This window comes from Pelobates fuscus, chromosome 7 (genome assembly GCF_036172605.1).
Source record: "Pelobates fuscus isolate aPelFus1 chromosome 7, aPelFus1.pri, whole genome shotgun sequence".
In the NCBI taxonomy this organism is placed as follows: Eukaryota; Metazoa; Chordata; class Amphibia; order Anura; family Pelobatidae; genus Pelobates; species Pelobates fuscus.
Genome location: NC_086323.1, coordinates 145,502,413 through 145,521,533, shown reverse-complemented (window position 1 = coordinate 145,521,533; position 19,121 = coordinate 145,502,413). Strand labels below are relative to the sequence as shown.

General features: G+C 42.9%; 1 protein-coding gene across 1 annotated transcript in view; it reads left to right on the top strand.

Moving 5' to 3' along the window:
* The first annotated feature begins 17,490 nt into the window (after positions 1–17,490).
* Positions 17,491–19,121, top strand: part of GXYLT2 (glucoside xylosyltransferase 2) — a 67,035-nt gene continuing 65,404 nt past the window's right edge. The window contains exon 1 of the mRNA XM_063428151.1: positions 17,491–17,892. Coding sequence (XP_063284221.1) covers positions 17,627–17,892 — 266 coding nt within the window. The 5' untranslated portion in view covers positions 17,491–17,626. The remainder of the gene's footprint in view (positions 17,893–19,121) is intronic.

Here is a 19,121-nt window from a genome sequence, read left to right as displayed (position 1 = left end):
ATGAGCAAGCCTTATATTTGACCCTGTAACATTCCAAAACCCCATAAAACCTGGACATTGGGTGTACATTTGTACTTGGGAGACCTCCCTGCACACAAATATGAGTGTTTTAAAACAGTAACACGTATCATGACAATGATATGCTCAGGAAAACTGTATTTCATTTTTGTTAAAAATGCAGAAAACAAATATGAATGCTAACGTTGACCATGGCTTGTGACACAGTGGCTACTACAAAAGACTGGACATACCCCTTTTTTGAATACCTTGGGTTACTTTTGTAAATTGTTGCAATGATGGAGGTAATAATCATTCCTGGACTGCCATATGGTCTCAAAGGCGACATAAGCCCAGCAAACCAATCTGGAAAATTTCATTGAGTAAAAACTGCAATGTCCGATTTTATTTTAGGTTGAATATATATAAATATTTGATGTGAAATGAAAGTCTGTTTCTCCTGAGCAAAATTATATATAATATGTGTGGTTGCTGGTGAAGTGTAAAAGGGACATTGTAGGCACTGTATCTGCTTCCTTCCATTAACTGGTTATAGTGTCGGGAATTCCCTGGTGCCATAATTTAATTCAGCATTAAACTGTTTTTATTTTTTTTTAATGCTAAACGAGAGTCCCCTGTGCTGCTTTGGCTATGAGGAGGTATTAGCCTAAGCAGCACTGGGAAGCTGTAAATGATTAAGAGGATCAGCTGACTGCTTTTAGCCTATCTGAGCTGCAATTTATGGTATGAAGGGTATGACTACAAGGAAGTATGTAATCTCTGCCTTACCTACACCTCCAAAAGGGGCAGAGCAGTGGGTGGTCAGGGACCCTTATTTAGTGTTAAACTCAATGGAGGGACAGTGCCAGTGGACTACAGGCACTATAACCAATTCAAAGAGATAAAAAGGTTACAATATCTACAGGGTCCCTTTAAGTTGGTAGCGTGCCAGACTCCACTCTCAGAATTTGGCTCCTACCTCTCTCTGGAAACCGCAGATCCTAAAGTTTTGGACTCATGACAGATGCCTTAAACATGTTATTGTTTTTATATATTTGAAACACTGTTTTTCAATATTTTTATTTTTATTCTAACACTTTATTTGTGTATTTAAACACTATTTATTATGATGTAAGGATTGTTTTTTGTCTGTAACGTTGCCTTATATAATGCAGCATTAAATGGCTGTCTAGCCTCAAAGGAGCACTATAGTGCCAGGAAAACAACCCCGTTTTACTGGCATTATAGGGTTATAAGGTCCCCCCCCCCTCCCGCTGGGCTTAAGGGGTTAAAACCCCTTCAGCAACTTACCTTAACCCAGCGCCGGGCTCCCTTGGTGCTGGTGACCTCTTCCCCTCTGCCGACGTCAGCTACCTAGTGGAGCCAAATGCGCATGAGCGGCAAGAGCTGTGCGCGCATTCAAACCACCCTTAGGAAAGCATTACTCAATGCTTTCCTATGGGGATCTGAACTCATGCTGCGTGAGTTTAATGCGATTTTCACACTGAGAATGAGTGAGAATCAGCCACTAATGGCTGGATTAAGCCTGCAATGTAAACATAGCAGTTTCTCTGAAACTGTTATGTTTACAGCAGCAGGTTTAAAACTAGGGGGACATGGCACCCAGACCACTTCATTGAGCTGAAGTGGTCTAGGTGTCTATAGTGGTCCTTTTAATATATTGAGAGCCTGGACCCTTCATTTATGACTTTTGCACTACCTTTAGGCTACCTAGGTTTAGGGAAGCTTGGTTATCAGGCCAAGCAACAAATAAGGTCATAGTACAACCAAGATTGGGGTCAAGGTTGAATTCTTTATGGAATATATGGTTTTGGGTAAGAGCAGGTTTATTTCTGACCTGCCTAATGATTTGGAGCTTTCACTCCAGGGGGCCGGGCTGCCCTTTCAACTCCTGCTGAAGCATCTTCTGTCTGTGCTAGGATGGATCTACGGCATAAACCGTGAATGAAAAGCTAGGCCCTAGTGTGAATTGAGTGTGAGAAAGATCCAGTTCCTCCCTGTGTGTGATGGGATCTGTAAAGGGTGTGAGCTGGGTCCGAGTTTGCCCGGTGAAAGCCCTCTACCAGACGGGCATTGCTCCGGTGTCAGCGTTATCCAGGTCTTGGACATCCATGCTGGTGGTGAGTGGAGAGGGGGCAAAAGGGAGGGGTAATCATCACTATGTAAAAGCTGTGCTCAGGGCAGTGTGTGACAGAGAGACATATGTCAGGGGCATATATACACTCACACAGCGAAACACTGTGCCATGGGCAAAGCAATGGGAGAGTAGGCCAGGGGCATGTAGAATGGCACGCAGTAGGTCTGCTGAGATCAGCGTGTGCCAGGGTCAGGCTTACTTGGGTTGTGAAATTGTCTGACACTCACAGGAGGTGCGGCAATTGACAGGATCAAGGCAGATATGTAATCTGTAGCAGTCAGGGGCAGAACTACCATGGTCACAGGGTTCGCAGCTGTGACTGGGCTGTGAGTGTCGGAACTGCGAGGGAGAGGTTACCTGGAATGGATACAGAGCATCACATATCACCACCAGACCACCAGGGAAACAATAACAGCAACTGCAGCACTGGATCACCAAGTTCAGCAGTGCCAAGGGATTGTGCTGTGTAAGAGGTCAAGGCAGGGCGCAGGCAGGCTCATTTGAACTGATAGAGAGGGTAAGTGTTTCTACGTGTGTCATTGTATGCATGTGTTTCAGTACTTGTGTGTCAGTGTTTACATCTGTGCATGTCTGTAAGTGTTTGTGTGCCTCAGTGTATGCATCTGGCAGTTTTTGTGTGTGTCAGTATATCTGTGCAAGTGTGTCTGTATGTATCTGCATGTGTGTCAGTGTATGTATTGGTACATTTAGATCTGTGTGTGAATATTTGCATTTATGTCCATATGTGTCAGTGTTACTGTGTCAATCTTTGTGTGTAAATATCTTGCAGTATATCCATGTGTATATATGTCTGTAGGCATCTACGTGGCAGTGTGTGTGTGTTTCTATGTATGACAATGGGTCGCTGTATGTGTGTTTGGCAGTACATATGCATTTGAATGCAATCACCAATATTACACACCCACATTCAAACACCAACACTGTATACAAAAACAGTCCTGTATTCAAATGCCAACACTACACACAAAAACACACCTGCATTCACATGACAACATTACAGACAAACACACCACTGCATTCATACACTAAAACAACATAAAAAAAAACTTGCATTCAAACACTACGCACACCCCTGATTTAAATACAAACACTACATTTATACAATGTGAATATATGTAATATCTATAAAAATTCACATAAACTTTCATGGTGACTTCTGTAGATACATTTTTTGGAAAGTTTTTCTAACAGTATTGTATCACTTAAAAAGCATTTTAAATCAAGGCCTATGCCTGGATTTAATGTTGTTTAATAAGCTTTTCATATTATTTAACATTTTTGCACAAACTTTTAAAATGTTTTAATAATATGAAAAAATTTTAAATTTGCAATATTGAAAAACATTTTTTTTTTAAATGTTGATATATTAAATATATACAAATATATTTAATATTTTTTTTAAAAAAATCATGGCCTCAATTTACTTTTTTGGATAAGCTCAAATGATTTCACCTTTTTGAAAGAGCTTTTTCACAATGTTTTTTTTTTCTTCCAAATTATTAAATATCGCATGTATCAATTTATTTTAAAAAAAATCTAAATATTGAAATATTTAAATATTTTTCTAAATATTAAAAAAAATGAAAAAGCGTATCCAAAAATATTAAATTGAGGCCTACGTCATGTAATAGTTGTGTCAAGGAAAAAATCTAATTGCCATTATATAGTAAAAAATATATATATTTTTTCCATGTTGGATGTTCTGCCTTCTTATGGATTAACAGCAGAAACAAGAATGTGTAAATAGGTTCTTGTTTAGCCCATATTACTATGTAACTATATATTACAATGTTAGATTTATTTAGAGGTTAGTTTATATACTTCCTTAATTTGATCCCTAATTTAAAGTAACACTGTGGCACTGTTACAATTTACTGTGAACTGTAAACCCAAGAGATTGCTACTTAAATGTAGCAGGATTAACCACTTCAAGATCTGTCAACTATTCGGTGCTGAGCCAGCCATTCTGGGCTTGCATTGCCCTTTTTAAACCCTCATAAAAACCAACAAGTCTCTGGGTATGTGTACAATGGCAGCAGCCAATCAAAACTTGGAATATCAATATTTGAGCTGATTAACTGCCAACATGTGTTTTAGAATTGCCTGCAGATGATAAATACCGACTGTGCCTAAAGGAAGTACAGATTAAACAGAAATGGCTTAGTGTGTATATGTCATGGAACACACATGTTTTTCTAGTTTAACAGAAAATGAAATCCCATCTATTCATTGCTCTAGCAGCTTTGCAAGCAAACATAGGTAATGGCAGAAAAACCTATTGAAAAATGAGTCTCCCCTCAGTTCTTTGACACAGAACAAGCATAGACCTCTATGCTGGCAGTTGATTGACAGGGGAGAATCTAAGAATCCCTGTGCAGAGTAACTACAGCGCATGCACTATAGTTGCTGTGATTACTCCTGATGTCCCTCCATTCAGATGCCAAAGCGCTGGCAATGAAGCCAGCATGTTGGCATCATAAAGGAAGGATTGCCCTCCCATTTAATCGATTTACAATATTAGAATTATGAAGAATAAATTATGGTCGTATTTTTTGGTTATATAGTAGTACAAATAATATTTCCAATGGGAGAGACGCTTTACAAAATTATTTTAAAGTAAGTCAGGTTGAACAAAGATAATTATGCAGTTCTATGTTATGCTTCCTTCTGCATGGTTAAAATTTAAAGCTGAACCTTTTTAAAGAATATTTCTGTTGCCAGGCAACAAAACAAAGGCATCCAAGTGCCATCTCCTTCTGTCCCTGCAGGCTCTAAAATAAAAAATGGACAGGAGACAATCAGAAAAGGGTAAAATGTGAAATAATAAAATATTTTTTTGCTAACCAGAGGTTTTGATATTCAGAAGTAATAGGGATGATACATCTAATGCTATATCTCCTATAAAAAAAACCCAACATATTCTCGGCCAGATTAGTGGAACAGAATAAGAAAAAAAAAAATGGTTAACTTGACTGTGGTTTCCTCAGATGTCAATAAACATAAAACCTATTCTTCATTATCGCTACAGACCACACATTTTCTAGGTTTGTAGGAGTTGTGTTTTTATTGTCATAGTCAACAATGTTTTTTCTTACAGAGTACAATGAGTGATGTCAGTGAAATTAAATATCTGATGTAGCTTCAGCTTGGCTGAAAAATTACTTTGTAATTCTATGAGAATCTATTAGGTGCTCACTCTCGTTTAAATCTGATAAGTTGCAGTAATAGCGTTCCTGGCAAGATGAGCTTGCAATCTAATATTTTAGCTATTGTTTCATTAAAGTGTACCTGGTACATACACTTTTTCATAAAATGAATATGAGACTCTGATACGGACCCAATATAGTCTAAAAATCTATTTTAAAAATCAACACTATGTCTTTGTATCCATTCCGATACTGTGGTGTAAAACTTTTAAGTGATTGGAATAACATAAAATGTTTAGACTAGGTTTCAGGAATTCCAATATTCCCAAATAGAGTTTAAAGTGGTACTCCATGCTCCATGTTTTGAAGTGGTCATGGAGTCTGTATGTGCAGTGTTTTCACCCTAAAACGCTGCACATACGAAGGTTAACCCCTCTCCTGCCAGAGGTGTAACCCCACCCCAGCGTCATTAGGCCTGCTAATCTCAATACTGTGCATATTCCTAGTATGGCATTCATTGTCTGAGTATGGTCACCTTCTATTTTGCCCCTCTGCAGAGTGAAACCCAGTGCTGGAGCAAAGGTTTCTACATGCAGCTGAGGCTTGTGATAGTGATTATGGCTCCTGGCAGATGAAATTACTAGGATCTGAAAAAGGAGGGACAGATTAAAGGGTTACTCCAGCTACAATGTTAGAAGTAGTTTGTCTGCTTGAAACAGTGCACATACAGAGAGATCTGCACTTTTGTGCTGGGACTAGTAGCATTTAATCAGCCCGGATGCCGGCTGCCTAATGTGAGTTCTGTGCAAAACGTAGCCTGATGTCAGCACACTCTGTTGCGCTGCAAGGGGATGCCTCACGCCTTTCCTCCACAAGTCCTCCCTCTCTCTACATGGCACAAAGCGCGCACATGCGCTTTGAGCCGTGGAAAACAGTACAATCAGAAACAAGCAGGAAGGACCTTGCCTGATGTTGGATTCATGGTAAGTTTAAATATATAATTCAATGTTTTTGTTAAATAAGGGGGACCAATAGGATATAATAAAGCTTGCCTATTAAACTGGAGAAAACGTTTATAGTAACCCTTTAACCCCTTAAGGACCAAACTTCTGGAATAAAATGGAATCATGACGTGTCAGACATGTCATGTGTCCTTAAGGGGTTAAAGGATCACTATAGTGTCAGGAAAAACTATAGTGCCTTGAGGGTGCCCCCACCCTCAGGGACCCCCTCCCGTGGTGCTGAAGGGGTTAAAGCCCTTTCAGCAGCTTACCTTTTTCCAGCGCCGGGCTCCCTCTGCGCTGGTGACCTCTCCTCTCCCGCCGACGTTAGCTCCCTCTGCCGACGTCAGCGGAGCTGAATGCGCATTTTCTTATGGACGCTCTGCGTGATGGAGGTATTAAATGCCTCCAGCGTCGCAGATGCGCCTATAGTGGCTGTACGGAAGAATAGAATGTAAACTGCTATGTTTGCATTTGTAGGGTTAAAACTGATACCGGAGAAACTGACGGAAGCCAAGCACAGAGAGATGGACACAGGTTTCTTCAGGAAGGAAGAGATTCTTTATTGGATCACCGATCGGGACTCAGAGGGACTAGCGTCACCAAAATACAGCAAATTCTGAGCCCCGGACAATAGTGCAGGCTCCTTATATAGGCATATAACTCCTCCCATATTAAGCTCCACCCGCACATTCTCTTAACCAATCAATACAAATAAGAATTAACTTCCTGTTTGACCGCATGGCTTGTCCAGCACAATGGAGGAGGGGGAATACTATATCCTGTATTCTTGCACATGCTCCGTACACTACTGATCGTATCTTGCCTCGTGCAACCAACTGATCGATACGTCAGCATATGCACGTACACATGCCACGTGGTAATCTCGGCCTACTAAATTTATTTTTACCGAGATTCCACCACATTCCCCCCTTTGATGCCTCTTGATATTTTACAATTACTTGAGGCATCACATAACCTTAGTTTTGCTTACACCGCAAGTTACCTTGAACCAGACCAGACTTATCTTATGATGTGAATCTTCAACATTCATCTTCTTGCATTGGTTCTCCCTGATCTAGAGCCCTATATTTATATATCGCCATTATCTGTGCAGCAGCCTTCCTCTCTGCTATACTTCCTATCAGGCTTTGCACAGACCTAACTACTAAGGGTATAAGACACGGTAGGAGTAGACACAACAGTAAAATCAGTAGGACTCCACCTACCACTGCCTTAAGCCCTCCAAACCATTCATACCAGCTACCAAACCAACTACTTGGATTGTACCCTTTCCATACCTGAGTAGGCACATGCGCTAGTTTAACCATATGGCTAGTAAGCTCAGCTATTGCTTGCCCTTCGTCATCTATTTGAAGACAGCAATTGCTTAGGTTAAACTTCCCACATACCTCCCTCTACTGCCAAAAGGTAATCCAAGGCTAATCTATTTTGGTAGACTGCTGTCCTCATCCTGGTATTATGTTTCACTAGGAGATTGAGCGCTTGTGATGTTTCATTAGTGATAATCTCAACCACCGCCTGTAATCTTATAATACGGTTGAGCATATAAATAGGGGTTCTATAACCAAAGGTACCATCCTCAGCCCACGTGGCTGGCCCATAATAGTCTATGATACGCTGGGGAGGCCATTCATTATCTTCCCAGGTACCTATCTCTATGGGTCCCCTTTTCTTCCTATGATTCACATCATACACTTTAACACCTAAAGTCTCACCTGTTTCAATCGGTAACAAGAAGAAGGATGGTTTGAGCATACCCAACACACATGCCCCTTCCCAGTCCTGTGGCAGCTCCGAATAGGCTTTCTTACCACAGATCCAGTACAAATTTGCTGGGGCTCTCCAGGTAGATGTGATGGATAGATCAAACCACACATCCTTTAAATTGGCGTATCTAGCAAACGGGTTAGATGGTTCTGAGACATTTGAAGCCGACCACCAAGTTGTATTCTTTGTATCATCATCATAAGCTTTTTGCCCTAGACAAGTTAATTCTCCTACAGAAGTATTATACATTATTCCTTTCCTTGCTATGCAAACATAACCTATGATGGAGGTCTTTAATCTCCACTCAGATTTACCTCTAACACTCAAATGATAATCGGCTGGTGCAGATATTAGTTGGTCAACTGCCTCAGAACCGGACATTACCTCCTTTGCTTCCCAAGGCCATTGGTCTCCCATGTTAGTACCTCCACACACATAGCAGTTGGTAACATTAAGACTACCGGCAATACTTTCAGCTAGGTCGATGAACAGGTTCTTAGCGCTATGGGGGATCTTATTATCTATACTCATCTCTTCATAAAAGGAATGATATACTTGATGAGTCTGGGAGGATACCGTATCAGTCTCTATCCCTATAAACAGTAATGTCCCAGGATCTAAACCCGTCCCGTATATCTGAAACCCAAATAAATTGCCATACTTATCTAAGAACTTGTCGGGGTTATTAATAAGTATATGGACTGGGTTACATTCCATAGACTTACAATATGGGCTAGTCGGCAACTTAGTCACTATCATGTCTTTATCTACTGTCTGTCCCCAAGTCGCCCACCCCACACAAGACCAATATGGGCAAAAGTTATAGTCTTTATTTGGGCATCTAGGACTCACATATTTATTTTTACTACTGGGACAAATATATTTATCGTTAGATCCATACGTCCTCTCCCATCTAAGATCCCCACATACATTCCACGGCTTTCTACCACTTGATATCGCCTTACATGCATCAAATAGCAGAACACCCGAAGAATATACGGATTCTAACACCGTCTTGTTAATTAGGGTCCCCTGAGGATCTCCATTCCAGAGAGTCAACCAAATTGTACGAGGCTGATACTCCGGACTGAAGCACTTAGGTTCTCCTACTCCTAAATGGCATACACTATAGTCTATATTTAAGTATCTACATCTTGATACATCTCCTTTACATTCGTATTGTGAATGCCAAATTAGGGTTTGGGAAATATGGTTACCTGTTCTCGTAGTCTTAATGCATACCTCACAGCTAGGAGTGTCGGTACCTCTACCTTCCTGAATATAAAAACACATGTAAATAAACACAATCAAAAGCACATCTTTCGCCGTCATCCTCAGTCTTCGTCCGTGCGATGGAACCTCAGCTTCCAGGATGTGAGGGCTGCAGGGAATGGAGTTCTGCTCGTCTTCACAGGTGTCCCTTCGGGACTTTCCTGGCTTATACACTATGTGATGGTAAGAGGACAGGCTTTATTATGGCCTTCTCACTTACACCTGTAACAATAAAATTTGTAATCCACAATAATTCCTCGTTACTCCAACTGAGTAGTGCGTTTCAACCGGATCTTGCAGGGATTCTCTGGATCTGCTGTAACTTGCCAAGAATCAACTGCTGCTGGCTTAACCCTGGAGTGATGTATCCACGGAGTCACTTCTGCTACTTTTATCGCTGTAGGGGTAGACAAAAGAACAACATAAGGACCTCTCCACTTGGGCCCTAACGGTACATTATTCCACTCTTTAATCCACACTTGGTCTCCTGGATGATAATTATGAACAGGGGGATAAATATTCACAGGTAATCTATCTTGTACCCATTTCTGTACCTCCTCCATAGTCTTACCCAACTCTACAACCTGCTGCCGGGTAATTCCTTCTCCCAACTGACTCAAGTCCCCCCTTAAGTTACCAAGTACGGGAGGTGGTCGCCCATACATAATTTCAAAAGGAGAGAGGCCCATCCTTCTGGTAGGGGTACTGCGGATTCGCAATAGAGCTATAGGTAAGAGAACGTTCCACTTAAGTTGGGTTTCCTGACACATTTTAGCCAACTGGTTCTTTATAGTTCTATTCATTCTCTCTACCTTACCAGAACTCTGGGGTCTATATGCAGTATGAAGCCTCCACTTTATACCAAGCATATGAGTCAGTTGTTGTAGGCACTGGTGAACAAAAGCTGGACCATTGTCCGATCCTATAGAACAGGGTAGTCCATATCGGGGTATTATTTCTCGTAGCAGGAATCTCACAACTTCTCCTGCTTTCTCTGTACGAGTAGGACATGCTTCTACCCAGCCTGAATAGGTGCACACAATTACCAGCAGGTAACGATGTCCACCCGATTTAGGCATCACTGTAAAGTCTATTTGTAGATCGGACATGGGGAGTCCCCCCATAAACTGGACTCCTGGTGGCTTTACTGGTCCTTGTCTTGCATTATTCTTAGCACACGTTACACATCTGCGTACAATGGCCTGAGTCAAGTTGGACAATCTTGGTATGTAGAAATGTTTCCGGAGAGATTCTTCAGTACTGTCTCTCCCAGAATGTGTCCCGTTATGATAATTTTGGACAATTTCTACCGCTAGCGATGCTGGTATAACTATTCTTCCATCTTCTAGCTGATACCACTTGTTCTCCAGATACTTTCCCGGTTCAGTCTTTAACCACTCCTCTTCTTGAGCTGTATAAACTGGAGTCCATTGAGACAGTGGGGTTGGTATTAGAGCAGCTATATGCCCCACATACTCCTGTCTTCCTGATTCAGCAGCACGCTTAGCTGCACTATCTGCCATCCGATTTCCCTTGGTTACATCACCATCTCCTCTCAGATGCGCTCGACAATGTATAATACCGACTTCTTTCGGCTCCCACACTGCTTCCAATAGTTGTAGGATTTCAGCTGCGTATTTGATTTCTTTGCCTTCTGAATTCAGTAGTCCTCTTTCTTTATACAGAGCTCCGTGGGCATGAGTGGTTAAAAACGCATACTTAGAGTCCGTATAGATATTTACTCTTAAACCTTCAGCCAATTGTAACGCTCGTGTTAGTGCTATTAATTCTGCCTTTTGTGCTGATGTTCCTTTCGCCAGTGGCCGAGCTTCTATCACCTTGTCTATTGTTGTCACTGCATATCCTGCATAGCGGATCCCTTCTTTTACATAACTACTGCCATCGGTATAATATTGAACATCGGGGTTCTGGATGGGAAAATCACGAAGATCTGGTCTACTTGAGAACACTTCATCCATTACTTCCAAACAATCATGTTGACTTTCAGTAGGTTGTGGCAAAAGGGTAGCTGGATTTAAGGTGTTTACAGTCTCTAAATGCACTCTTGGGTTTTCACACAACATTGCTTGATACTTGGTCATACGGCTGTTACTAAACCAATGATTTCCTTTGTAATCCAACAACGTCTGTACTGCATGTGGGACTCGTACATAAAGTTCTTGACCCAGAGTGAGTTTATCGGCTTCAGCTACTAGCAGGGCGGCTGCAGCTACGGCTCTTAGACAAGGTGGAAGTCCGCTGGCCACTGCATCCAATTGCTTAGACATGTAGGCAACAGGTCTTTGCCATGATCCCAAGTACTGTGTCAATACTCCCACAGCCATTCTTCTTTGCTCGTGTACATATAAGTAGAATGGTCGTGTGTGATCAGGTAGACCTAATGCTGGGGCACTCATCAAAGCCTTCTTCACATCTTCAAATGCCGTTTGCTGTTCTTGGGTCCATAGGAAGGGGTCGTGCTCTGTACCTTTGATGGCTGCGTACAGAGGTTTTGCTAGTATCGCATAGCTGGGAATCCATATCCTACAGAAGCCTGCTGCCCCCAAGAATTCTCGCACTTGTCTTCTATTCTTGGGTATTGGTATTTGGCAGACAGCTTCTTTTCTCTCTGGCCCCATAATCCTTTGACCTTCAGAGATATGGAATCCCAGATACTTGACAGTTGGCAAACACAACTGAGCCTTCTTTCTAGACACCTTGTATCCTGCCTTCCAGAGAATATGTAGTAGATCGTGCGTTGCTTGCTGACATTTTTCTTTTGTAACTGCTGCTATCAACAAGTCATCTACATATTGTAACAATACACATTCTCCTGGGATAGACTCGAAATACAATAAATCTTGACTTAGGGCTGAACCAAATAGGGTAGGTGAATTTTTAAACCCTTGGGGCAGTCTTGTCCAAGTCATTTGGCGTTTTGAGCCCGTTACAGCGTTCTCCCATTGAAAAGCGAAAATACATTGACTTTCTGCGGCAATTCGGAGGCAAAAGAAGGCATCTTTGAGATCTAAGACTGTGAAGTAAGTAGCCCCGCCCGGAATTAAAGCAAGCAGGTTATATGGATTGGGTACAACTGGATGTATACTAACAACCGCATCATTGACTGCTCTTAAGTCCTGTACAGGTCGATACTCATCTGTACCGGGCTTTTGAACAGGCAGCAATGGGGTGTTCCAGGGGGAAGTACAGAATTTTAGGATACCATACCGTATGAACTTATCCAGATAGGATTGGATGTTCTTCTTAGCCTTCTGTGGGATGTGGTATTGTCTTAGGCTTACTGGATAAACCCCAAGTTTCAGTTCAATTTTTATAGGTGGAATATTGCGGGCCAGTCCTGGTGGGTTGTTCTCTGCCCAAACTCCTGGTATGTTAAACAATGTCTCATCACTCCTAGGGTTTTGGCTAGTCAACACTGTATAAAGTCGCCACTCTTCTTCCTTTGGTACGGATAAAGTCATAATACCTGAAGGTCCATTAAACTTTAAAGATGTTGTTCCATTTGGTAGGAACGTAATCTGCGCTTGTAATTTTGATAGCATATCACGTCCCAGCAATTGGACTGGACATTCAGGCATATAAAGGAATTGGTGTTTTACTACGTGGCCTCCCAATGTACAGAGTCGACTTTTAAGAACCGGTCTTTCAGCACTTCTTCCAGTTGCTCCTATCACAGTAATAGTCCTTCCAGATGGAGGAGCAACTAGATTAGTCACCACTGAATGTTCGGCACCAGTGTCGATCATGAACGCACTCCTTTTCCCCCCTATTGATACATCGACCATAGGCTCCGCTCGACCAAGGGGGATGGAGCCCGGTCGGTATCAATAGTCCTCCATGACCGTGTCAGCCAATCCTACGAAGTCCCTACCTTCTCTATCGCGGGACCTTTGCGCTGCTGGAATATATCTATCTTCCCTAACACTTCCTCTGTTCCCATTACTCCCTCTATAACCATTACTCCCTCCGGGACCTCCTCTACCTCTCGCTCTGCCTCTAAAATTTCCGTAGCCTGCCCTGGGTTGGTCTCTCTCGTACTGCTCTCTTTGCGGACATTCATTCCTCCAATGCCCTTCTTCCTTGCAATACGCGCACTGATCCCTACTCAAAGGCTCCCTACTCCATCTATTATTGCCTCTATCTGGGCCCCGTTTATCTACGCCTGCGATTGCTACCGCTAGCATATCAGCCTTTTTACGCATCTTGCGCTCCTCCTCTTTCTTACTTTCTGTATCCCTGTTCATATAGACCTTATTTGCTACCTCCATTAGTTGGGTGATGGACATACCTGCAAACCCTTCTAACTTTTGTAGCTTGCGCTTAATATCTCCGTATGCTTGGCTGACAAAGGCGGAGTTAACCATTCGGGAATTGTCTGCGTCTTCCGGATTAAAGGGGGTATACAAGCGGTATGCCTCCAATAATCGGTCATAAAAGACACTGGGCGCTTCATCGCTTTTCTGAATCACCTCAACTGTCTTCGACATGTTAATGGCTTTCTTTCCTCCTGCTTTCATGCCAGCAATTATAGCGTCTCTATAGGCTCTGAGTTGAACCATATCAGCACCATTTACGTTCCAATCGGGATCGGTATTGGGATAGTGTGTTGCGGCCCATGCTGCTGGATTAGCTTGGTTCAAAGCACGGGCTCTATCTTCTAATGCTTTAATGGCTGCTTGATTTATTCTTGTCCTTTCCTCATTGTTAAATAAAGTCATTAGTAACTGCTGGCAATCAGCCCATGTCGGATTATGCGTCTGTACTATTGAGGTGAACAGATCAGTCATGGCTTGTGGTTTCTCAGTATACGAGGAATTATGGGTCTTCCAGTTTAAAAGGTCGGTAGTGGTAAATGGGACATATACGAAGACTGGGTCAGCGTGTGCCATTTGACCTGCGGCATCGATATAAGCTGACCCGGGATTTAGGCGAAGAGGCATCTGATAGTGCTTTAATTGTTGGGCACCAGTCAACTGTCGGGTTTGGATGGGGCTACGTAGGGAGGCGTCAGTCATGGGTTCCGGTCGGGGAGAGATAGGGTATGGGGATGTGGGAGGTTGGTTTTGGGAAAAGGTGGTAAATAGAACACTTCGAGCCGAGCTAGATGAAGCTTGACCGGAAGTCTGAAGTGGCGCCAAATCAGGATATTCGTTTCTAATGGGGGTGGGTTCTGGTTCCGGAAGGGGAGATTTAGTACAAGGGGGGGTGGATCCTGTACTGGAGGAGGAAGCGGAAGTGGATGAGGGTAATGAGGGGAGGGGTGCAGGACTTCCTGCGTTTGCGTCACTTCCTCTTAACGGAAAGTAAGGGGGCGGCAAAGGGATCTCGGACTCAGGGGGCGTGTCCAAAATGGGCCTAACACCAGTCCTAGTGGACGAACAAGTCCTAGCTACCATGAGGCGACACTGCTCCTCGTGGCATGTCTGGAGCCATTTTGGCGAGTCATTTACGGCCTGTCTCCAACAGTCAATATAAGGAAACTGGCCGTAAAGTTCAGGCCTACCTGATACAGCCACGTGTAAGCGCTGTACCAGAGTTAGATCCAAACTGCCACGTGGCGGCCATGCCGCAACCAAAGTAGGCCACTCCCTAGTGCACAAAGTAACTAAACGCACAGAAGACATCTTAACCCCAAAATCACAGGTTTTGAATCCCTTTTTAAAATTCTTAACCATACATCCTAAGGGATCCGGAATCGTTGACTGCGACGCACCCATTTTTAACAATGGAACGTCGTCGACAACGATTACTATACACGCGTACTTATTCAACAGTCACACCCGTTTCCTCTGGCAACAGCACCACGTGGTACGGTTACCAAGTGAAACGTACACAATAACACAATAAACACTCAGGGAATTCCCGTACACACACAGCTGCTACACCAGTCACTATATAATCAATATTATGCCCTTTGGCGTAACTATACAGTCACCCACGCTATAATTCTCTATATACGAATTACCCGTCTATAACACACCCCAGTAACATCGTCTTTTACAAATAGCGGTTACAGTACGGTTAGCATAGGTCAAAGTACAAGTTAAGGTCACAATACAATTATTAGTGGTTATGGTGTTAAAACATGCAATTGACGACAATGATTAGTACTTATTATACAATGTCAGTAAATATACAGGGTTATGGTACCGTGCACTATAATACAGCAACACACTATTAACACTCTCGCTAGACGGCTGAGCTCGCGCTATCTAACAAGATATACACTTTACTAAAACAATCGTTAACACATTTACAATTCCCAACTAAACTATTGGCCAGTACCTTGAATGGACTACCTAAAACTATATACACCCGTTTTGGTTAGCCACACTGCCCAATCACCACATATATAGCGAGCTAGAGAACCGAATTTACACAGGCGCCTCTTAGTCGTACTATCAAAAGTCTAGTGGGTTCCAAATTTACACGCCTTCCCACTTAGCCCAGATAGGATGAGAACTAGCGAACCGAATTTACACAGGCGCCGCTTAGTCTCCCGGTCCCTCCGACCTAGCGAACGTAATATACACCCTAGAACGCTAGTCTAGACAAGACACCGGTGTCCGGCTAGGGCTATTTACACCAGGACCCCGCCTGACTAACCAAATCAAACGGTCTGACTAAAGAGCGTTCGATCGAGCGGTGCGCCTTCGCTCCTTCCCTCCGACAGAGGGGGCAGATACAGATTCAAAAACCCCTTTGGGCCTACCGCACAATCGGTATACCCCTAGCGGGTCCTGCCGTCTAAAACAGCAGTTGTCTTACCTCCTCGTTCCTGAACCTGAGTTCACACTCATCGACGGGGACACCCCAGCACTTCTCACGTAGAGGCCGATGATCTCCTGGACAACAGACCAGTGGCGCCGAGACGAAGGGAGGTCCACGCAGAAGTTCAGGGGTGCAGCCGTAGAGAACGTGGGCAAAGATAGACCGTCTCACGCCTCTGCCTCTCAGCTACCGTTGAACGATGAGCTTCCCGGCCAATGCACCAAATGATACCGGAGAAACTGACGGAAGCCAAGCACAGAGAGATGGACACAGGTTTCTTCAGGAAGGAAGAGATTCTTTATTGGATCACCGATCGGGACTCAGAGGGACTAGCGTCACCAAAATACAGCAAATTCTGAGCCCCGGACAATAGTGCAGGCTCCTTATATAGGCATATAACTCCTCCCATATTAAGCTCCACCCGCACATTCTCTTAACCAATCAATACAAATAAGAATTAACTTCCTGTTTGACCGCATGGCTTGTCCAGCACAATGGAGGAGGGGGAATACTATATCCTGTATTCTTGCACATGCTCCGTACACTACTGATCGTATCTTGCCTCGTGCAACCAACTGATCGATACGTCAGCATATGCACGTACACATGCCACGTGGTAATCTCGGCCTACTAAATTTATTTTTACCGAGATTCCACCACAAAACCTGAGAGACCTGGCACCCAGACCACTTCATTGAGCTTAAGTGGTCTGGGTGACTATAGTGTCCCTTTAAGGTGAGTATGTCTCCTTATCTGCTTCTTCATATCACCTTCTGGGGTCTTTCCAAACATTATAAAAATCCCAGTGATAATTGTTCTTTAACATTGTGTTTCAGAGGCCCACATTGTGGCCACCCCAGTTCCATTATATAGTCTTGTAGTGAACAAATTATCTTGAACGTTCTAAATTACCCTCAACCCATGACATTCTAATCCAAGCCAAATGACACACAGGCAAGGCCAGCTATAAAAATATATTACGACTGGTTAAAAAGCCATTAGAGCTGTAGTTTTACAGCAGCCAGGTTTTTGCAGTGATTAAATTATACTGCAAATTATTAGCTTAAAACTACTGAATTACCCTCATAACCTCAACATTCTAATTTAACATGACAACAAGTCCCATAACTCTTCACAAGTGCGTGTCCCGTTGTACATGATGGGAGTTGCTGTGTTGCATGAGCTGTGAATTCACAAAGAAAACTCGCTCTATAGTGAATGCCAGAAAGTGTGAGCTACAACTTCACACATTACGGTAGGAGAACCCCCTCCCCTCCCTTGCCCCAGTCCCTGCCCCTCTCCCCTCCCATCCCCCTGCTCTGACAATCGGTTACGTGGTGCTGGCAGCTCCCGCTGGAAGCCTCGCACAATGCTGCACGCAGCAGCGACTGCAACCAGGAATAAGACCCCAGGATGAGGGTGGGAAAGCCCCCCACTAACACTGCATCATGAGGATCCACTGCAAGCTCTTGGCCAGCCTGCTCTGTCTGGGGGGAGTTCTGATCCTGTATCTCTTCCTGGGGAATGCTGAGGAGGAGCCCCATGTGAAAGGAACCCCAAAAGCCAATGCACTTCAAGCCACGTCTGGACATGGCAGGGCACGGCCCCCCACCCCTGGGCACTTCAGGGCTATGCAGGACCACAAAGCCCAGAGACACCGCAAGATGAAGAATAAGAAGATGAGTGAAATGAAGGCTAAGGGGCCAAGTCTTAGGTAATCAGCACTTTGTATGACTATCTTAAACTACGGTGTTACTGCAGCAAGTGGGGCGTGGGGGTAGACTGTTGCCCTATCAGGTTAAAAGCTGAGTTCACTTGTCATGGTGGGGTTACTAAACTAGACTTTCTGTTGTCCAGAACATTTTAGACAAGATAATGGGTCTATTGCAGTTCTACCTTTCTAAATGGCCAGCTCAACATTCTGACACAGAAGGCTAAATAGCTCATGACATTTGTTTTATTTCCTAATATGTTCTGCAAGAGACAGTACTACTGCATGTCCTCTTTTGCTGATCTCAGATATCTGATCCACAGAGCTAGCAATCTATACCGAGAGATTGGTCTGCTGTTCAGAATAAACCAAGCAAGATAGAAACATAGATTTCACATTAATGAAAGAATTGACTCACGATCCCTGAAATCTGATAATCTGGAGTGTTTGTTTTAAAAAAAATATGTATTTGCATAGTTTAGATAAGGGTGATGTATGAGAATTTAATTTATCCAATAGCATTTTGCAAACAATTCACACACACTGGAGCTACATGGTTTTGAATGAGCAGTCAATAAAAGTGACACTTTTATTTGGTAGTTGGTGGAAAAAATTTATTCATAAGCCCTTGTTGAACATTTCAAATGGATTCTGGATGTACATTAAACAATGAGCGCCATCTGATTTCTGTATAATACATTACTTGCTGGATGCTGAAGCACATTTACTAATGTATCAGTCTCAGTGGAACTCTGCTTTAATTAGTGCGTATATTAATTTGAGCCTTGCCAAAAGGGTCTGAGTCGGCATAAATCTGGCATCACTAAAATGTCATCTGCCGTGCCAAGCTTGATCAACAAGTTTGATACCTGTAGTAAATAGGATTCAGTTTGACTGATACTCGTTACACTCAGGGATCCGTTAAAAGAAAATCCTAGCTTGTGATATAGGGAGCTGCTTGAAAATTGGTCGCCCATCATAATTGTGATTTATTTACCAAGTTTTTTTGTGTTTTTGCTTTTTCCTTCATTGAACAGAGAAGAATGGTTAAGGGGCATGGGAAGTGCACATTTCATACCAACATAAGTTGAATTGGAAAAACAGTTCAGTTGGGGAATTGTCCCCTTTCTGCCATTTTGGCCTACAAGTTGCAACCCCTATGTCAATTCTCCACAATTCCAGTTTTATTGAATTTTTTTTTTCTTTTTCTTTTTTTTTTCTGTATCTGTTTC